Source organism: Oncorhynchus mykiss, chromosome 12 (genome assembly GCF_013265735.2).
Source record: "Oncorhynchus mykiss isolate Arlee chromosome 12, USDA_OmykA_1.1, whole genome shotgun sequence".
In the NCBI taxonomy this organism is placed as follows: domain Eukaryota; kingdom Metazoa; phylum Chordata; class Actinopteri; order Salmoniformes; family Salmonidae; genus Oncorhynchus; species Oncorhynchus mykiss.
The window spans coordinates 94,401,772-94,422,883 of NC_048576.1; the positions used below are offsets into that span (position 1 = coordinate 94,401,772).

Here is a 21,112-nt window from a genome sequence, read left to right on the forward strand (position 1 = left end):
TTATTAATAATGAAGCCTTTATGTGATGTAAATCCTTTTTTTTTATTGCATAATTGACATTAGCTAATAAAGATTGATGAACAAAACGAACAAGATCTACTAAACCTGTGTTTACAACAGTCCTTATTTTCAGCATTTATCCAAAACCATGCAAAACCGCCATTAATTTTCCCCATAGTCTTTGTCCAGCGAACCATGGCAAAATTAGTGCCTATAGAAAGGTGCCATTACTATTTCTCTCTATAGAGCCCCACAGTGGACGAGTCATAATACCCTTAAAACCAAATGGTCAAACTAGGAAATGGTTCCAATTGCTTTCCACCATTTCACTTTACCCATAGGGGATTTTCATAGATTTACCCTGGAGAGACATTTTGAGAATCATTTCAATCTCTCTCGGACAAGGTGACTTTTATCAATATAATCGTCTCTATTTACACTCATATTTCGTAAACGCTAATTAGGATAAAAGTAGACATCATGCAAAACTACAAACCCTTAAAAGCTCCTGCACATCATCTCCAGCTGACACCTTTGCTAACCTTTGCTAGCTATTGTCATTTCAAATCTTGCCCATGACAGGTCACAGAATTGTCCATTTTAAAAAGGTCATTGATTGCAAGATATTAGCTGTTGTCCCTTAGTCTTTTAATGAATGCATAACGGTAAACCTAGACACTTGCCTCTTATAGTATTCTGAGGGGTGACTCATGGCTTGCTACCTTGGTTAGATTCATTGATACAATTATGGGCTTGTAGCATTAACATCATATTGGAGTCAGAGTCAAAATGTTCTTCACATTCTTCTGGCAACAGTCCATACTTGATCCCTTACTCTTTTTAATTTGCTTCAATGATCTTCTCCTTTTCCTAATGTGTATTTTGGTCCTGTTTCATCCAACTGACAACACATTACATTATCAAAGTATTTTTGTCTATTTTATGTTTCTGTCTGAACATATTTTTCACTCATACAGTCTTCTGACGTTGACAACAAGTCCTCTGAGGCGTGGGGTGGGGGTCCGGTCAGGGGTTCTCCCCGCCCGAGGCCTGGACACTTTTTTGAAAGGTAATTTATGACGTTTCAGAATCAATTGTCAAACAAAGTTTAAATGTATAATTTTGTTTTAAAAGCTATGACAGCTCATTTTGATATGTATACTAGAGGTCAAATATCAACTTTCTGTCAATCTGAACATTCTGAAGATGTGTGTGATGGACAGCTATGAATCTAATATTCCCAATGATATATGATTAAAGGGTAAACATGAGTAATAACCTGATGTACTGTATGCTGACGTTGTCATAGGGGTTTTACCCTATGGGAAAACTGAAAGGGATGGAGGGATGAATAGAAATAGTGATAAACACACAAAGGTACCATTGCTGCTGTGATAGAATACATGTTCAACTCCAGGGACATGGCCCTTCCAAAAAAACCCTATGAGACATGTTCAACCCGAGGTGAGCCCCACCGAGCACCCTGGCTCATTGACTATAAGGCCTGCAGATTCATTCAGATTATTTTTTGATCAATGTGTGTGTATGAATGTATATGTGTGTACATTTTAAGAATTCCATTATTTTACTTTTGTGTTTGTGAGTATTGTTGTATTTTGTTAGATATAACTGCACTGTTGGAGCTAGGAACACAAGCATTTCTACACACGCAATAACATCTGCTAAACATGTGTATGTGACAAAGACAAGAGTGTGTGTTTGTGTGAGTACAGGTGCATAGGTTTGTGTGTGAGTACAGGTGCATAGGTTTGTGTGTGAGTACAGGTGCATAGGTTTGTGTGTGAGTACAGGTGCATAGGTTTGTGTGTGAGTACAGGTGCATAGGTTTGTGTGTGAGTACAGGTGCATAGGTTTGTGTGTGAGTGCAGGTGCATAGGTTTGTGTGTGAGTACAGGTGCATAGGTTTGTGTGTGAGTACAGGTGCATAGGTTTGTGTGTGAGTACAGGTGCATAGGTTTGTGTGTGAGTACAGGTGTATAGGTTTGTGTGTGAGTACAGGTGCATAGGTTTGTGTGTGAGTACAGGTGCATAGGTTTGTGTGTGAGTACAGGTGCATAGGTTTGTGTGTGAGTACAGGTGCATAGGTTTGTGTGTGAGTGCAGGTGCATAGGTTTGTGTGTGTGAGTACAGGTGCATAGGTTTGTGTGTGTGAGTACAGGTGCATAGGTTTGTGTGTGAGTACAGGTGCATAGGTTTGTGTGTGAGTGCAGGTGCATAGGTTTGTGTGTGAGTGCAGGTGCATAGGTTTGTGTGTGAGTACAGGTGCATAGGTTTGTGTGTGAGTACAGGTGCATAGGTTTGTGTGTGAGTACAGGTGCATAGGTTTGTGTGAGTACAGGTGCATAGGTTTGTGTGTGAGTACAGGTGCATAGGTTTGTGTGTGAGTACATGTGCATAGGTTTGTGTGTGAGTGCAGGTGCATAGGTTTGTGTGTGAGTGCAGGTGCATAGGTTTGTGTGTGAGTACAGGTGCATAGGTTTGTGTGTGAGTACAGGTGCATAGGTTTGTGTGTGAGTGCAGGTGCATAGGTTTGTGTGTGAGTACAGGTGCATAGGTTTGTGTGTGAGTACAGGTGCATAGGTTTGTGTGTGAGTACAAGTGCATAGGTTTGTGTGTGAGTACAGGTGCATAGGTTTGTGTGTGAGTACAGGTGCATAGGTTTGTGTGTGAGTACAGGTGCATAGGTTTGTGTGTGAGTACAGGTGCATAGGTTTGTGTGTGAGTACAGGTGCATAGGTTTGTGTGTTAGTACAGGTGCATAGGTTTGTAATTGGTGGAGGGTGGTATGTGCATTAACATTGGCGAAGTAACACATAAAACATTGGTTTAGGTGTTATTACATTATTATTATTTAGGTGTTATTACATTATTCACATTATTCAAGTTGTAACTCACCTGATAATGTAACTTATTACATTAAATGGAGTAATTTATTACTACAATTCAACATGTTATCATATTAACCAACAAGACATTACATTTACCAGTTTTATTACATAAATCTAAAAGTTATTATATTAACCATTGTTACAAGAGACAGTATGCATAGTTATTACCTGGACCTCATGGATATTATTATCCAATGTATTATTGATCATTTTAAAGGAGCATTTTAATCAATTTAGATATTATTATAAAAATATAAAGTCATAACATCTTGTTCAGAAGATAATGGATTGAATGTATTGATTAATTGAATACATGAACATACACCTATTGTTGAAACATTATTCTACATAATGTCATTTAATAATAGTATCATGAGTATATGAAAGAAGATAATTATCACCCCCCCCTCCAACACACAGGTTCACTATAACATTTTCTATGATAACATTTATCCATTTAGATCAATGTGTGATATTACATAGACACAGGGGAGACCTGATCCTAGATCAGAGCTGCATATTATGCTGCACAGAGGTTACCATGGTGATCAGACTAAAGCAACTGTTTAAGAATGGGAGATGGATATGACTGTTCACTAGATGTTTTCTATAGATACTTTATTTAGGGATCTGAAACTGGTGTTGGATAGATGGGAGATGAAATAAGCCATGTTTGTGCTTTTTGGTGTTGTCTCATTGGTCCTAAATTAACAAAGCTCTTCCCACATATATCCAAGGTGTCTCTCCAGTGTGGTGTCTATTCAGGATGGAAGCTACAGCATAAGTCTTCCCACACTTATCACAGCTATAAGGCTTCTCCTGTGTGTCTCCTGTGTGTGTCAGGTGGCCTGACTGATTGAAGCTCTTCCCACACTGATCACAGCTATAAGGCTTCACTCCAGTGTGTAAGCAAAGCTTTTCCCACAATCAAGGCAAGGCCTCTCCCCTGTTTGAATTCTCAGATGCAATTTTAAGGTTTGAGAAGCAGGGAAACTCTTCCCACACTCTGAGCATCTGTAAGGCTTCTCTCCTGTACGGATTCTTTGTTGTACTTTAAGACTTCCTGGACAGGTGAAACTCTCCCAGACTGAGAGCAGCAGTACGATTTCTCTCGGGTGTGAATACGCTGGTGAATAATGAAGCCACTCTGGCTTGTGAAACTCTTCCCACAGTCAGAGCAGCAGTGGTGAGGTTTCTTCCCTATACGTCTCTGCTGGTGTTTCTTGAGGTGTTCTGATCTGGAGACACTCTTCTCTGTCTCGTCAACAACATGATGTGGTTGAAGCGCCCCAGATGATAAGCCCCTCCCACTGAGAGCGCGACGGTTAGGAGAGTCCCCTGTGAAACAAAGACATTGAATAGATGTGGGTCCATAAACAAATACGATAACACGTTTTTTAACTGTTTTGTTATTTAGCAGAAGCTCTTATTCAGAGCTACTTACAGGAGCAATTAGGGTTATTAAGTACCTTGCTCAAGGTGCACAGACAGATTTTTCACCTAGTCGGCTCAAAGATTCGAACCAGCAACCTTTCGATTAGTGGCCCAACGCTCTTAACCACTAGACTACCTGCCACCCTTATCAATCTACACTCAGTGGCCAGTTTATTAGGTAAACAGATGGTTTAACAGATGGTAGAACAAGGAGAAGATCCGTAACGAGGAGCTCGACCCGCTCTTTCATGATACGGGCTGAATGTCCCCTTCCAACGTGTGAAAGATGGTAACACCTGCTAAATCATGACTTGTTCAAATAACCAGTGATGAAAAACCTAAACACCAGAACTACTGCTGCTAGTTATCCCACTTGGAGCATGTTGAGAAAAATGTCAGTCTCATAGTTTCAGTATCCATATACAGTACATACATAGAATAAACCATCAGTTATGGGGGTATTGTAACATGTAGTAGAAGACTACAGTAAAAGGTATGGATGTAGCCTGGTGCAATTTCTGCCCCATGCAACATTGCTCAAGATTCACTTGTCAATGTGACTTGTTACTGTAACAGCATCCTCATCTAAAATCATCAGTTTACAGTGTTTTCAATCTCAAGGCCATCAGACTGCTAAACAGCAATCACTAACTCCGAGAGGCTGCTGCCTACATTGAGACCCAATCACTAGTCACTTTAAACAATGCCACTTTAAACAATGCCACTTTAATAAATGTTTACATATCTTACATTACTCCTATCACGTGTGTATACTGTATTTTATACCATCTATTGCACCTTACCTATGCCGCTTGGCCATTGCTCATCTATACATTTATATGTACATATTCTCATTCACCCCTTTAGAATTGTGTGTGTTAGGTAGTTGTTGGGGAATTGTTAGATTACTTGTTAGATGTTACTGCACTGTCAGAACTAGAAGCACAAGCATTTCTCTACACTCGCATTAACATCTGCCAACCATGTGTATGTGACCAATAAAATGTGATTTTTAGTGGAGAGAGGAAGAGAGGAAAGTGGAGAGAGGAAGAGAGGAAAGTGGAGAGAGAGGAAGAGAGGAAAGTGGAGAGAGAGGAAAGTGGAGAGAGGTGAAAACAACACACTGGAGACGATAAATTATTTTAACTACAGAAACAATTAACGTTAATAAATGGGATTATAGATATACAGATGGTAGCAAGCAAGGTTAGCTAAACAGGTGAGTGGGTCCAGCATTTGATACACGGGATTGGAAATAATCATAAAACGAATGACTGTGGTGTTTGTTTTGAAGCCAGAAAGACATCCACTAAAAAAAATCTAATTTGTCAATGTGGGGTCAGGGGGAAAATGGAGTCCCTAGAGAAAGTACAAGATGGGTGTCAGGGATGGAGCGGCAGTATTATCATAAGGTGTACTTGGAAAATGGAGGAGGAATGGAGGGAAAAAGAGAGGGAGAAAGAGGTCTAAGAGAGTGAGGGAAGAGGGTGAGCTCGAGTTGGATAAAAACGGTGGGGAAAAAGAGAGGGAGAAGAGGTCTAAGAGTGAGGGAAGAGGGTGAGCTCGAGTCAGAAAAATGGTGGGGGGAAAAGGGAGATGGTTTGTCAAAGAAGAATGGTAGAAAGTGTAAGCAGAGGGAGCTGAAGACAGAAGAAATGGAAGTGAATGAGGGTGAAGTATCGGAAGTGGAAGGAGCAGTAAAGTTATCGGAGACCGAGGATGAGGAAGAGTCTGACAGTAGGAGTGAAGTTTATGGAAAAAGTGGACTCTTGCCTTTTGGCTGATCCATTTGTGGTTTCACAGTGGGTGAAAAAAGAGTTGGGTCATGTGGAATCGGAGGGGGTAACTAGAAGTTGTCTAGTGATAATTGTTTGTACTACTTTTGGGCAGAAAGGTGTTCCTATGTGGCAGCAGTGTGTAGTAGGGAGGGTCCAAGGTGTTCCTATGTGGCAGTAGTGTGTAGGAGGGAGGTTCCAAGGTGTTCCTATGTGGCAGTAGTGTGCAGGAGGGAGGGTCCAAGGTGTTCCTATGTGGCAGCAGTTTGTAGTAGGGAGGGTCCAAGGTGTTCCTATGTGGCAGTAGTGTGTAGGAGGGAGGGTCCAAGGTGTTCCTATGTGGCAGCAGTTTGTAGTAGGGAGGGTCCAAGGTGTTCCTATGTGGCAGTAGTGTGTAGTAGGGAGGGTCCAAGGTGTTCCTATGTGGCAGTAGTGTGTAGGAGGGAGGGTCCAAGGTGTTCCTATGTGGCAGCAGTGTGTAGTAGGGAGGGTCCAAGGTGTTCCTATGTGGCAGCAGTTTGTAGTAGGGAGGGTCCAAGGTGTGAGAAGTGTGCAGAAGGGCATGAGACAAAGGAATGTGTAGCATTGGGGAAAGTAGTGGAATGTGTTAATTGTAGGGGTGCCCATGGAGCTGGGGATCAGAAATGTCCCGTGCGAGAGAGGCGGGTTGAGGTTTCCAGGGTTAGAGTAGAGCAGAAGTTGTCATATGCTGAGGCAGTGAAGAAAGTAAAGGAAGATGGGTTAAGGGGGAGGAGTGGTGAGAGTAGAGATATACCAGTACAGAGGGATAGGCCAAAAAGTGGATACTTTACTCTACAGTAGTAGGTGTTTTCAATCACGTAACATGTGACACACACATTTAATTGCACCACCAACCAACTCTACCATTATTTCAGAATATATATATTTTTTATATATATATATATATATATTTTGACATCTCAAAACATCTATTAACTCTTCTGCAGTAAAATCTTGTACACCCAGGTACTTTTCAGCAGCTGCCCCTACTTTTCAGCAGCTGCCCCTACACACGACCCCAAAACACACGACCCCATGTCAGTTCATGCTGCAAGAGGTCTGATAGGTTGGAGGACGTCCTCCAGAAGTTGTAATAATTACTGTGTAAGTCTATGGATGGGGGTGAGAACCATGAGCCTCCTAGGTTTTGTATTGAAGTCATTGTACCCAGAGGAGGACGGAGCTAGCTGTCTTCCAGCTACACCATGGTGCTACCCTACAGAGTGCTGATGAGGCTACTGTAGACCTTCATTGCAAAATAGTATGTTTTAATACATTACTTGGTAACATGATTATATTTAGTATAGTTTTTTATCTAAAAAGGATAACTTAAAATGTTTTTAATTTTTTTTTTCTGAAAAGTCACTGAGGATGATGCTTCTCTCCCCCCCCCCCACACCAGTCAGTCACCCACATAATCCCCTCCTTACTAATACCTAACGAGCTTGCAAAGTTACAAATCACATAGCCAGATAACAGCTGGCTAATTACATTGATATGCTTTGGAATGTCTAGCCAGTGTATCAGGAAAGCTAGCTAGATATTGGTTTAGATATACAAATGTAGTTCGTTAGGTACCTCAGATTGTCCTCTTTTCTGCTGTGCTGATGTTAGCTGACTGGATGCCTTCATCTTTGAGATGAAAGAGAGGAAAAAAATAATTTGATAGAATAGAATCACTTTTCAACGTTCACCCGACATGGCAACCCCAAGAGTTGAGAATTCAGTTCTGTTTCAAAATCCTCTAGTTGAAAGTGATGGCTACAAACATACATTTTTCTCACATCAACTGGATAAACCTTCACAGGGCGGTTCTCCAAGTCCTGAAATCGCTATGAATTCTGGATATTGTGATTTGCTTACAACCAGAAAATGTAGCAAGCCCGTTTCTACAAGTGAGATACAGAAACACTCATAGTTACATGTAGTGAGGAATTTCAACATTTTTATGACACAATATATTCATAACATATTAATGGACATACACTGAGTGGACAAAACATTAGGAACACCTGCTCTTTCCATGACATAGACTGAACAGGTGAATCCAAGTGAAAGATGTGATCACTTATGGATGTCACTTGTTAAAGCCACTTCAAATCAATGTAGATGAAGGGGAGGAGACAGGTTAAAAATGGATTTTTAAGCCTCGAGACAAATGAGATTAAGGCAGTTTATACAATTAAAAAAATTATTACAAAATATTAACAGATTTCACAACACACTGTGTGCCATCAGGGCCCTACTCCACCACTGCCACATATCTACAGTACTAAATCCGTGTGTATGTTATCGTGTGTGTATGTTATCGTGTGTGTATGTTATCGCCTGTGTGTGTTATCGCGTGTCTGTGTTATCGCGTGTCTGTGTTATCGCGTGTCTGTGTTATCGCGTGTCTGTTATCGTGTGTGTATGTTATCGCCTGTGTGTGTTATTGCGTGTCTGTGTTATTGCGTGTCTGTGTTATCGCGTGTCTGTGTTATCGCGTGTCTGTTATCGTGTGTGTGTATGTTATCGCGTGTCTGTGTTATCGCGTGTCTGTGTTATCGCGTGTCTGTGTTATCGCGTGTCTGTGTTTTCGCGTGTGTATTTATCGCGTGTCTGTGTTATCGCGTGTCTGTGTTATCGTGTGTGTATGTTATCGCGTGTCTGTGTTATCGTGTGTGTGTTATCGTGTGTCTGTGTTGCTTTAATCTGCTTTTTAAATCTAATTTTACTGCATCAGTTATTTGATGTGGAATAGAGTTCTATGTAGTCATGGCTCTATGTAGTACTGTGGAATAGAGTTCTATGTAGTCATGGCTCTATGTAGTACTGTGGAATAGAGTTCTATGTAGTCATGGCTCTATGTAGTACTGTGGAATAGAGTTCTATGTAGTCATGGCTCTATGTAGTACTGTGGAATAGAGTTCTATGTAGTCATGGCTCTATGTAGTACTGTGCGCTTCCCATAGTCTGTTCTGGACTTGCGGACTGTGAAGAGACCTCCTGTGGCATGTCTTGTAAGGTATGCATGGGTGTCCGAGCTGTGTGCCAGTAGTTCAAACAGACAGCTCGGTGCATTTAACATGTTAATACCTCTCATAAATACAAGCAGTGAGGAAGTCAATCTCTCCTCCACTTTGAGCAAGGAGAGATTGATATGCATATTATTAATATTATCTCTCTGTGTACATCTAAGGGTCAGCCGTGCTGCCCTGTTCTGAGCCAAATGCAATTTTCCTAAGTCCTTTTTAGTGGCATCTCACCACACGACTGAACAGTGGTCAAGGTGCGACAAAACTAGGGCCTGTAGGACCTGCCTTGTTCAGTGTTAAGAAAGCAGAGCAAGAAAGAGATGGATATGACTGTTCAATATATGTTTTCTATTGATCCTTTATTTAGGGATCTGGAACCGGTGTCAGATAGGAGGGAGAGGAAATATGGCACATTTTAGCTTTCTGATGTTTTTTCATTGGCCCTAAATGAGCAAAGCTCTTCCCACAAAAACAGACATGGGGTTTCTCTCCAGTGTGTGTTCGCTGGTGTGAATTTAGGCTCCCTGATTGACTGAAACTCTTTCCACAATGCTCACAGCTGTAAGGTTTCTCTCCTGTGTGTGTTCGCTGGTGTGAATTCAGGTGTACTGATTGACTGAAGCTCTTCCCACACTGATCACAGCTATAAGGATTCTCTCCTGTGTGTGTTCGCTGGTGTGTATTCAGGTGTACTGATTGACTGAAGCTCTTCCCACACTGATCACAGCTATAAGGCTTTTCTCCTGTGTGTGTTCGCTGGTGTATAGTTAGTTTTTCTGATACAGCAAAGCTCTTCCCACACTGATCACAGCTATAAGGCTTTTCTCCAGTATGTGTTCGCTGATGTGTAGTCAGGGTGGAAGCTAGAGCAAAGCTCTTCCCACATAGACAGACAAAAGTTCTCTCTCCAGTGTGTGTTGCCTGGTGTCTAATCAGGGAGGAAACTACAGAGAAGCTCTTCCCACAGTGATCACAGCTATAAGGCTTAACTCCTGTGTGTGTTACCTGGTGTCTATTCAGTGTGGAAGCTACAGCAAAGCTCTTCCCACACTGATCACAGCTGTAAGGCTTCACTCCAGTGTGTGCTAGCTTGTGTGTGGTCAGGTGGACTGCCTGATTGAAGCTCTTCCCACACTGATCACAGCTATAAGGCTTCACTCCAGTGTGTGTTAGCTTGTGTGTCGTCAGGTTGCATGACTGGTTGAAGCTCTTTCCACAATCAAGGCAGGGGTAAGGCCGCTCCCCTGTATGAATTCGCAAATGATATTTGAAGGCGTTAGAAGCAGTAAAACACTTCCCACATTCTGGGCAGCTGTAAGGCTTCTCTCCAGTATGGATTCTTTGGTGTACTTTAAGACCTCCTGCACAGGTGAAACACTTCCCACACTGAGAGCAGCAGTACGGTTTCTCTCGGGTGTGAATCCGCTGGTGCATAATGAAGCCACTCTGGCTTGTGAAACTCTTTCCACAGTCAGAGCAGTAGTGGTGAGGTTTCTTCCCTCTACATCTCTGCTGGTGTTTCTTGAGGTGTTCTGATCTGGAGAGACTCTTCTCTGTCACGTCAGTAACATGTTGTTGAGGCTCCCCAGATGATAAGCTCCTCCCACTGAGAGAATGACGGTTAGGGGTGTCACCTGTGAAACAAAGACACTGAATAATAGGTTTTGGAAATATGGGCCATAAACACTTTCTTTTTGTTATTTAGCAGACGCTTTTCTCTAGAGCGACTTTACAGGAGCATTTAGGGTTTTGTACCTTTCTCAAGGGCACACAGACAGATTTTTTTACCTAGTTGGCTCAGAGATTTTAACAAGCAACTTTTCGATTAGTGGCCCAATGCTTTTAACTACTAGACAACCTGCTGTCTTTATCATCAATATACACTCATTGGTCAGTTTATTAGGTACACCCCCTCCATTCACAAAACGATCGATAATTTACTGGCCACTGAGTGTTTACTGTTTATGAATGAATTAACAGAAGTTGCAGAATCAGATTGTAGTTTCATCCACACACCCCATTGTTCTTACTTGATGAAATCAAATCTCCCTCCTCCTCGTGTCCTTCTCTCACAGTTCCACTCTGCCCTGCTGTTTTCCTGCAGTCGACCAGCCACACAGACACCCTCTTCAGATCCAGCAGTAAGGCGCTACCAGGAGAGTTGTGACCAGGGGACTCCGGCAGGTTGGAGGGGGACGGACTAGCTTTGTCCTGGTGACCACAGGAAGTATTGTACATGGAATATCATTAGACCAAACATTTTATTACTTTAGTCTGAATCTCTGATTGATTGGTGCATACTTGTAATATCGCATTTCTCCTGAAGGGCATCACTGATCACTACTTTCCACAACATTTTCAATCACTTTGGCAGATTTTTCATATGGAAGTGGTATATATACAGTGGGGCAAAAAAGTATTTAGTCAGCCACCAATTGTGCAAGCTCTCCCACTTAAAAAGGGGCCTGTAATTTTCATCATAGGTACACTTCAACTATGACAGACAAAATGAGGGGAAAAAAATCCAGAAAATCACATTGTAGGATTTTTTATGAATTTATTTGCAAATTATGGTGGAAAATAAGTATTTGGTCACCTACAAACAAGCAAGATTTCCATCCACACAGACAGTGTGGTGAAGAAGACTGAACAGCACCTCTTCAACCTCAGGAGGCTGAAGAAATTCAGCTTGGCCCCTAAGACCCACAAACTTTTACAGATGCACCATTGAGAGCATCTTGTCTGGCTGAATCACCGCCTGGTATGGTAACTGCACCATTCACAACTTCAGGGCTCTCCAGAGGGTGGTGCGGTCTGCCCAATGCATCACCGGGGCACAATGCCTGCCCTCCAAGACACTGACAGCACCCAATGTCACAGGTTGGCCAAAAAGATCATCACGTTCATCAACCACCCGAGCCACCGCCTGTTCACACCACTATCATCCAGAAGGCGAGGTCAGTACAGCTTCTCTCTCAAGGCCATCAAACTGTTATATAGCCATCACTAGCCGGCCTCCACCCAGTACCCTGCCCTGAACTTGTCACTAGCTGACTACCACCCGGTTGCGCTACCATGCACCTTAGAGACTGCTGCGATTTGTACATAGACATGGAACACTGGTCACTTTAATAATGTTTACATCCTGTTTTACCCACTTCATATGTATATACTGTATTCTAGTCAGGTCCATCCTATTCAACTAGTCCTGTATATACTGTATTCTAGTCAAGTCCATCCTATTCAACTAGTCCTGTATATACTGTATTCTAGTCCATCCTATTCAACTAGTCCTGTATATACTGTATTCTAGTCAAGTCCATCCTATTCAACTAGTCCTGTATATACTGTATTCTAGTCAAGTCCATCCTATTCAACTAGTCCTGTATATACTGTATTCTAGTCAAGTCCATCCTATTCAACTAGTCCTGTATATACTGTATTCTAGTGAAGTCCATCCTATTCAACTAGTCCTGTATATACTGTATTCTAGTCAAGTCCATCCTATTCAACTATAGCTGTATATACTGTATTCTAGTCCATCCTATTCAACTAGTCCTGTATATACTGTATTCTAGTCAAGTCCATCCTATTCAACCAGTCCTGTATTCTAGTCAAGTCCATCCTATTCAACTAGTCCTGTATATACTGTATTCTAGTCAAGTCCATCCTATTCAACCAGTCCTGTATTCTAGTCAAGTCCATCCTATTCAACTAGTCCTGTATATACTGTATTCTAGTCAAGTCCATCCTATTCAACTAGTCCTGTATATACTGTATTCTAGTCCATCCTATTCAACTAGTCCTGCATTCTAGTCAAGGCCATCCTATTCAACTAGTCCTGTATTCTAGTCAAGGCCATCCTATTCAACTAGTCCTGTATTCTAGTCAAGTCCATCCTATTCAACTAGTCCTGTATATACTGTATTCTAGTCAAGGCCATCCTATTCAACTAGTCCTGTATATACTGCATTCTAGTCAAGGCCATCCTATTCAACTAGTCCTGTATTCTAGTCAAGGCCATCCTATTCAACTAGTCCTGTATATACTGTATTCTAGTCAAGGCCATCCTATTCAACCAGTCCTGTATATACTGTATTCTAGTCAAGTCCATCCTATTCAACTAGTCCTGTATTCTAGTCAAGTCCATCCTATTCAACTAGTCCTGTATATACTGTATTCTAGTCAAGTCCATCCTATTCAACTAGTCCTGTATATACTGTATTCTAGTGAAGTCCATCCTATTCAACTAGTCCTGTATATACTGTATTCTAGTCCATCCTATTCAACTAGTCCTGTATATACTGTATTCTAGTCCATCCTATTCAACTAGTCCTGTATATACTGTATTCTAGTCCATCCTATTCAACTAGTCCTGTATATACTGTATTCTAGTCCATCCTATTCAACTAGTCCTGTATTCTAGTCAAGTCCATCCTATTCAACTAGTCCTGTATTCTAGTCAAGTCCATCCTATTCAACTAGTCCTGTATTCTAGTCAAGTCCATCCTATTCAACTAGTCCTGTATATATACTGTGCTGTGAAAAAGTATTTGCCCCCTTCCTGATTTCTTATTTTTTTGTCACACTTAAATGTTTCAGATCAAACTAATTGTAATATTATACAAAGATAACCCAAGTAAACACAAAATTCAGTTTAAGTGATCATTTTATTTACTAAGGGAAAAAAGCTATCCGAACTCTCATGGCTCTATGTGACAAAGTAATTGCCCCCATTAGTTACATCATGAATTAACTGTGGTTAATCACATTGGAAAGCTGAGTTAAATTTCACGAGCCACACCCAGGCCTGATTACTGCCAGACCTGTTGAATCAATAAATCACTTCAATAGAACCTGTCTGACAAAGTGAAGTAGGTCAAAAGATCTCAAAAAGTAAGACATCATGCCGCGATCCAAAGAAATTCAGGAACAGATGAGAAACAAAGTCATTGACATCTATCAGTCTGGAAAGGGTTACAAAGCCATTTCTAAAGCTGTGGGACTCCAGCGAACCACGGTGAGAGACATTATTCACACATGGAGAATTTGGAACAGTGGTGTACCTTCCCAGGAGTGGCCAGCCTTCCAAAATTACCCCAAGAGCGCAGCGACGACTCATCCAAGAGGTCACAAAAGGACCCACATCAACATCTAAAAGAACTGCAGGCCTCACTTTCCTCAGTTATGGTTGAGTCATGAACACTGACCTTAAGAAAGACACTGGGCAAAAATAGCATCCATGGCAGTGTCATGACTTTGCCCTCTTTGGACACAGCTCTGCACCATCCCCCTAACAGCACCATCCCCCTGCCAGCACCACCCCCCCTGCCAGCACCACCCCCCCTGCCAGCACCACCCCCCCTGCCAGCACCACCCCCCCTGCCAGCACCACCCCCCCTGCCAGCACCACCCCCCTGCCAGCACCACCCCCTTGCCAGCACCACCCCCCCTGCCAGCACCACCCCCCCTGCCAGCACCACCCCCCTGCCAGCACCACCCCCCCTGCCAGCACCACCCCCCCTGCCAGCACCACCCCCCTGCCAGCACCACCCCCCCTGCCAGCACCACCCCCCCTGCCAGCACCACCCCCTTGCCAGCACCACCCCCTTGCCAGCACCACCCCCCTGCCAGCACCACCCCCCTGCCAGCACCACCCCCCCTGCCAGCACCACCCCCCCTGCCAGCACCATCCCCCTGCCAGCACCATCCCCCTGCCAGCACCATCCCCCTCTCTCTGTCTCCTACAACTAGGCTGCTGTGGTCAGAGAGGTCGTAAATTCCTGGAGGAGATTATCTTCTCATGGCCACAGTATAGAGAGAGAGAGTGAATTTTCATAGAGAGAACAAAGGAATTTCTTTTGTATAAAGAATATAAAAGATCGGTGAAGAATCCAGCTACGAACTGGTCCATAATGGTACAATTTTGTGAAACAATACGGCCACATTACCATAACGCTGTTTATACAATAGCCTCAGATATGAGACTTACATCTAATTGTTGTATAAGATGAATGAGTGAGGATGATACTGTTTGTGAAATTGTGTAATGTGATTTTGGACTGTTTAATGAAGGAAACTCCAAATCCCTTTGGAGTTTAACTAAATCAGAGGAAGTCCATCTCTGAATGGCTTAAAAAAACAAAAATGAAGGTTTTGGAGTGGCCCACTCAAAGTCCGGACTTGAATCCGATTGAGATGCTGTGGCGTGACCTTAAATGCGGTTCATGCTAAAAAACCCTCCAATGTGGCTGAATTAAAACAATTCTGCAAAGAAGAGTAGGCCAAAATTCCTCCACAACGATGTGAAAGACTCATTGCCAGTTATCTCAAATGCTTGATTGCAGTTGTTGCTGCCGAGGGTGGCATAACCAATTATTAGGTTTAGGGGGCAATTGCTTTTTCACATAAGCCATGAAGGTTCGCATAGCTTTTTTCCCTTAATAAATGAAATCATCACTTAAAATGCATTTTGTGTTTACTTGGGTTATTTGTGTAATATTTAAAGTTGTTTGATGATCTGAAACATTTAAGTGTGACAAATGTGCAAAAAAATAAGAAATCAGGAAGGGGGCAAATACGTTTTCACAGCACTGCGCACACACACACTATTAGATCCTACGTATTCTACAGATATAGTAAATATTCCATCCACATAATGTCTCTACGTCCTGTGATGGAAAATGTTATCATGTGAAGAGAAAATGTTCATATTTTCTAAATGTTAAATAATCCTTGGTTCCTGCCAATTATTCCTCCTCCACCAAACTTCACAGTTGGCAATATGTATTACAGCAGGCAGCATTCTCCCCCCTGCCAAACCCAGATTTGTCGTTCGGCGGTGAGCCTTACACCACTCCAGCCGACGCTTGGCATTGCGCATGGTGATTTTAGGCTTGTGTGCAGCTGCTCAGCTATGGAAAGCCATTTCATGAAACTCCAGACGAACAGTTATTGTGCTGACGTTGCGTCCAGAGGCAGTTTGGAACTCGGTAGGGAGGGTTGCAAAAGAGATGATTTTTACAGGCTATGCGCTTTAGTCCTCGGCGGTCAGACTCAGATATTGTGTGGCGTACCAGTTCTCCATGGAGCCAGTGTTAATCCTCGATGTTTCTACGTCACAATAACAGCACTTACAGTTAACCGGGGAAGCTCTAGCAGGGCAGAAATTTGGCATACTGACATGTTGGACAGGTGGCATCCTATGGTGATGCCACGTTGAAAGTCACCGAGGTCTTCAGTAAGGCCATTCTACTGCCAATATTTGTCTATGGAGATTGCATGGCTGTGTGCTCAATTTTATTCACCTGTCAGCAACGGGTGTGGCTGAAATAGCCAAATCCAATAATTTGAAGGGGTGTCCACATACTTATGAATGTACTGTATTTATACTCTGGACTGATATTTATATATTTCTGAATTCCATTCCTTTAGATGTGTAACGTTATTGTTGTGAATTGTTAGATGTTACTGCACTGTTGGAACTAGGAACACAAGGATTTAACTACACCCTCAATAAGATCTGATAAGTATGTGCATGGACCAATACAATCTGACTTGATTTGTTTTCTCAGCTACAGTTTGAGTTATGTCCTGTCTGACAGTGAAAAATGGCAAGATCTTACCATAGCTTGGACTATGGAGTAGCTAGCTAGCGTTTACCATAGCTTGGACTATGGAGTAGCTAGCTAGTGTTTGTGGTATAAATTACAACATTGTTATTCAAATGACCTTTTATTAGAATATTCTTCAATTAGTACTTTCACACTGTCTGTTGGCCTGAGAGGAGCCTCTGAGGCTTAATGCTGGCAGTTGATTTATGATGCCTTGGTGATAAGACCTAAAGACTACATTCCACTGCATGATTGGTGTCTGTGTGAAATGCTGGTCTGCCAGGGCCAGGGGAACTCTCCCTCCAGTTTCTCTTCCACATCGCAAATGGACACTGGACTTCATCTGTTGTGGGAAGGACCCAGTGTCCCATGTTTATACATAAATTATAATACGACAAGCAGTAAATGACCGAGACAGACATTTGGCGCCATGTAAATCTTGCTGTCTGTTACTGTCTGTACCCTTGTGTAATTTCACAAATCTGTTACTTATGAGGACTCAGGAGGACTATAAAAAGTAGTAACCTAACCCTGCTTATTTGGGCTTTTTGCTCTATACCATCTGGTGACCCTTAACCCTCCATTACTGCAGTAATTATTAATAAAGTTGGATGTTTTTGTAGAAATATAAAAGTCTCTCCTTTTGATTAGAATAATTACCACGACATGTTGAAAAAGTCCATGGAATGCATTATAAGGTAGCTGCATGACAATTTTGTTTAACTGATGTAGCTAGCTAATTATGTTTTGTGGAGAAAAAAAATGTAACGTTAGGACTGCCGTTTAGACATGAACTAGCTATTGTTGTCACCAGTTCTTGTCTGCTGGCTAACTAATGGCTGAAGTCATTTGTGTAACAAACCTTCAATAAACAATTACAGTTAGTTACCTTTCTTTGCCTGTTCGTTAGCTACAGAGGCTAGCTGCTGGACTTTGGACAAGAAAGCTAACGTTTGCTAATAGCAGCTGTATTGTTACCAAGCAACCAAGTTGCTGACCCTTTAGATAGAACTGAGATATTACTAATTTATTTTCAGCTACATCAGAAATGCTACAAAAAGGGTAGCACAACGTAACCAAGACTAAAGAGATGATTGTGGACTACAGGAAAAGGAGGACCGAGCACGTCCCCATTCTCATCGACGGGGCTGTAGTGGAGCAGGTTGAGAGCTTCAAGTTCCTTGGTGTCCACATCAACAAACTAGAATGGTCCAAACACACCAAGACAGTCGTGAAGAGGGCACGACAAAGCCTATTTCCCCTCAGCAAACTAAAGATTTGGCATGGGTCCTCAGATCCTCAAAAGGTTCTACAGCTGCAACATCGAGAGTATCCTGACAGGTTGCATCACTGCCTGGCACGGCAATTGCTCGGCCTCCGACCGCAAGGCACTACAGAGGATAGTGCATACGGCCCAGTACATCATTGGGGCAAAGCTGCCTGCCATCCAGGACCTCTACACCAGGCAGTGTCAGAAAAAGGCCATAAAAATAGTCAAAGACCCCAGCCACCCCAGTCATAGAGTGTTCTCTCTGCTACCGCATGGCAAGCAGTACCGGAGTGCCAAGTCTACGACAAAAAGGCTTCTCAACAGTTTTTACCCAAAAGCCAATAGACTCCTGAACAGGTAATCAAATGGCAACCTGGACTATTTACATTGTGTGCCCCCAACCCCTCTTTTACGCTGCTGCTACTCTGTTTATCTTATATGCATAGTCACTTGAACTATACATTCATGTACATACGACCTCAATTGGCCTGACCAACCAGTGCTCCCGCACATTGGCTACCCAGACTATCTGCATTGTGTCCCTCCACCCACCAACCCCTCCTTTACGCTACTGCCACTCTCTGTTCATCATATCTGCATAGCCACTTAACCATATCTACATGAACATTCTACCTCAAATCAGCCTGACTAACCAGTGTCTGTATATAGCCTTGCTACTGTTATTTTCAACTGTCTTTTTACTGTTGTTTTATTTACCTATTGTTCACCTAATATTTTGGCTAGAGCCTGTAAGTAAGCATTTCATTGTATTGTCTACACCTGTTGTATTTGGCGCACGTGACAAATAAACTTTGATTTGACATCATTGGTTCGTAATGGACAGAAATGTGCACCTGAGGTAGTGCAGGCAGCCCGTTTTCTTTGTGACTTGCGGTAACTAAATCAATAGTTATTTAGTAGTTCGAAAATGTCGGAAACATTAATTGGCTTGACCATGCTGTAGGTCATGCAACTGTTTGTTAAATACAAAATGTTTTGTGGGTTTCACCGGTTTTATGATTGAAAAGGTTGTGGTTGAATTTATTCTGCCACTGTATTCTTGTCTCGGCTGTGTCAAGGCATATGAACTAACAGGTTATAGAGCAAACACAATTATCACAACACACAGGTTGTAATATGGCTATTTTTCTGCCTTGGCTTCCCGGTGACTTTACCCACACACCGTTACTGCAAGATGTAGGCTCATTTCTCCATGGTTCTGACTTAACCTGCCATTGCCTTGTATCAATCTGTGTGCTTTAGGCTAAGACAAAATATCCCTCGTTTTCCACAATTTCCACAATTGTTTATTTTGTCCAGCTGTTCAAATGAAACACATGGATTTGGAAGGTCAGAAGATGACAACTAGGCCTAGACATGTTATACACCACAGTAAGCAAATTGTTAATAAAAGTAAACCAAACTTACCCGATCCATCGTGGAAGCTATTCTTTCTTCAAATAAAAACATGACAGTAAATCTGTAGCTAGCCTACACTACAGTTACTTTCTTTGTTGCAGAATTCAGATTTTTTAAAAAAAAACAGCCAGATCAGAGCGATCAGACGTCCTTTTCAATATCAAAACTTTAGTGGTGACAAATAAATGTGATGTAGGCTAATCTCACATAGATTTGACCTGATCTATTAAAGTAAAAACGTTTAAAGCCCTATTCACCAAGAATCCTGTTATCTGTTATCGTCTAACTCTACCCGAGAGTCTGTTGGAACAACGTCCTCTTCAAGAGTCCAGATAGACAATTAAAACTAAGGTCCAGTAAAGGAAGCCTATAAAATACCAGACTGATTACAGCAGCGCTATCCGTGCAGCGAACCAGTAAAACCCAATGTATGTTCAATCCGACGTCCTCAGTGGAATTTTACAGCAATGCAACCGTGCTAGATGTTAGGGCATTCACACTTCCTGCGAGAAGGGCTGTTGAAAAGCAACAAAACGTCTTCTTCTTCGGTATTATGGCGGTTTGCATACAATTATTATTGGTGCATGCTGCCACCTACTGATTTGTCTTTTTTATCAGCTTACTATTTTCATTACACTTCGTGACAAATTGCCCAGCCAACTAACCCTACACCCATTAAAACTTCATAATTATTCCACATCTTTGGCCCTCTGATCCTACACCAGGCCAACAGCCTGGGAGGATGGGATATTATCCTTCAAAACACCTTGTAACTCTGCAGTAAAATATTGTACACCCAAGTACTTCTCAACAGCTGCCACCACAACATCTATCCACTCTGTTTTACATTCTATTACTGTGGTACAGTTGACAACCATGGCTATTAAAACAAAACAACCTTTCTGTAGCATGTCATTCCTATCACTCTCTATTGACCTCCGCCTAATCACAGGTATCCTCTCAGGATCCTTCACCCTGGACCCATCTTCCTCTGCTACTCTCTTCACTGCCTCAGCATACAACACCTTCTACACTACTGTGATCCTGGTAACCTCAACCTGTCTTTCTCTCACCGGACACATCTGATCTCCAGCACCATGTGTACCCCTACAGTTTATACACACAACTTTTTACATCAATACTACACATTCCTTTCTCTCAGGTCCTCCTGCACACTTCTCACATCTAGGAATGTCCCTGATACACACTGCTGGAAGGAAGTAGTCAAGGAAGGGAGCTTGTGTTTATACGGGAAGTACCTCCCCCCATCAAATGCTAACTAGCATAACAGCAGACATCATGCAAGACAACAACTCCTTAAAAGCTCCTGCACATCATCTCCAGCTGACAGGTATTGTCATTTCAAATCTTGCCCATGACAGGTCACAGAATTGTCAATTTAAAGAAATGTAGCCAATTTATTCATTACTACAATTAGCTAATATTAGATAGTTAATCCAGAGATTCTTACCTTTAATGCTAGATTATTGATTGCAAGATATTAGCTCTTGTCCCTTTAGTCTTTTAATAAATGCATAATGGTAAACCTAGACACTTGCATATTATAGTATTCTGAGTGGTGACTCAAGGCTTGTTACCTTGACTAGATTCATTGATACAATTATGGGTCTTTAGCATCACGTAATATTGGAGT

The 21,112-nt window shown here is 42.1% G+C and overlaps 1 protein-coding gene across 4 annotated transcripts in view; it reads right to left on the minus strand.

Annotated features, from left to right (window-relative positions):
• Positions 1-2,518: 2,518 nt before the first annotated feature.
• LOC110485288 (zinc finger protein 239) overlaps positions 2,519-21,112 on the minus strand; it is a 39,812-nt gene continuing 21,218 nt past the window's right edge. Inside the window, exons 1-5 of one of the 4 annotated variants that reach the window (XM_036939286.1) lie at positions 19,468-20,693; positions 11,187-11,367; positions 10,162-10,790; positions 7,718-7,771; positions 2,519-4,247 (exon numbers count right to left, since the gene is read on the minus strand). In XM_036939286.1, the coding sequence (XP_036795181.1) occupies positions 4,110-4,247; positions 7,718-7,771; positions 10,162-10,790; positions 11,187-11,367; positions 19,468-19,509 (1,044 nt within the window). In that variant the 5' untranslated portion in view covers positions 19,510-20,693 and the 3' untranslated portion in view covers positions 2,519-4,109. Of the gene's footprint in view, positions 4,248-7,717; positions 7,772-9,329; positions 10,791-11,186; positions 11,368-19,467; positions 20,694-21,112 lie in introns of those variants that run through there. The other 3 variants (XM_036939287.1, XM_036939279.1, XM_036939280.1) reach the window with 3 other exon arrangements.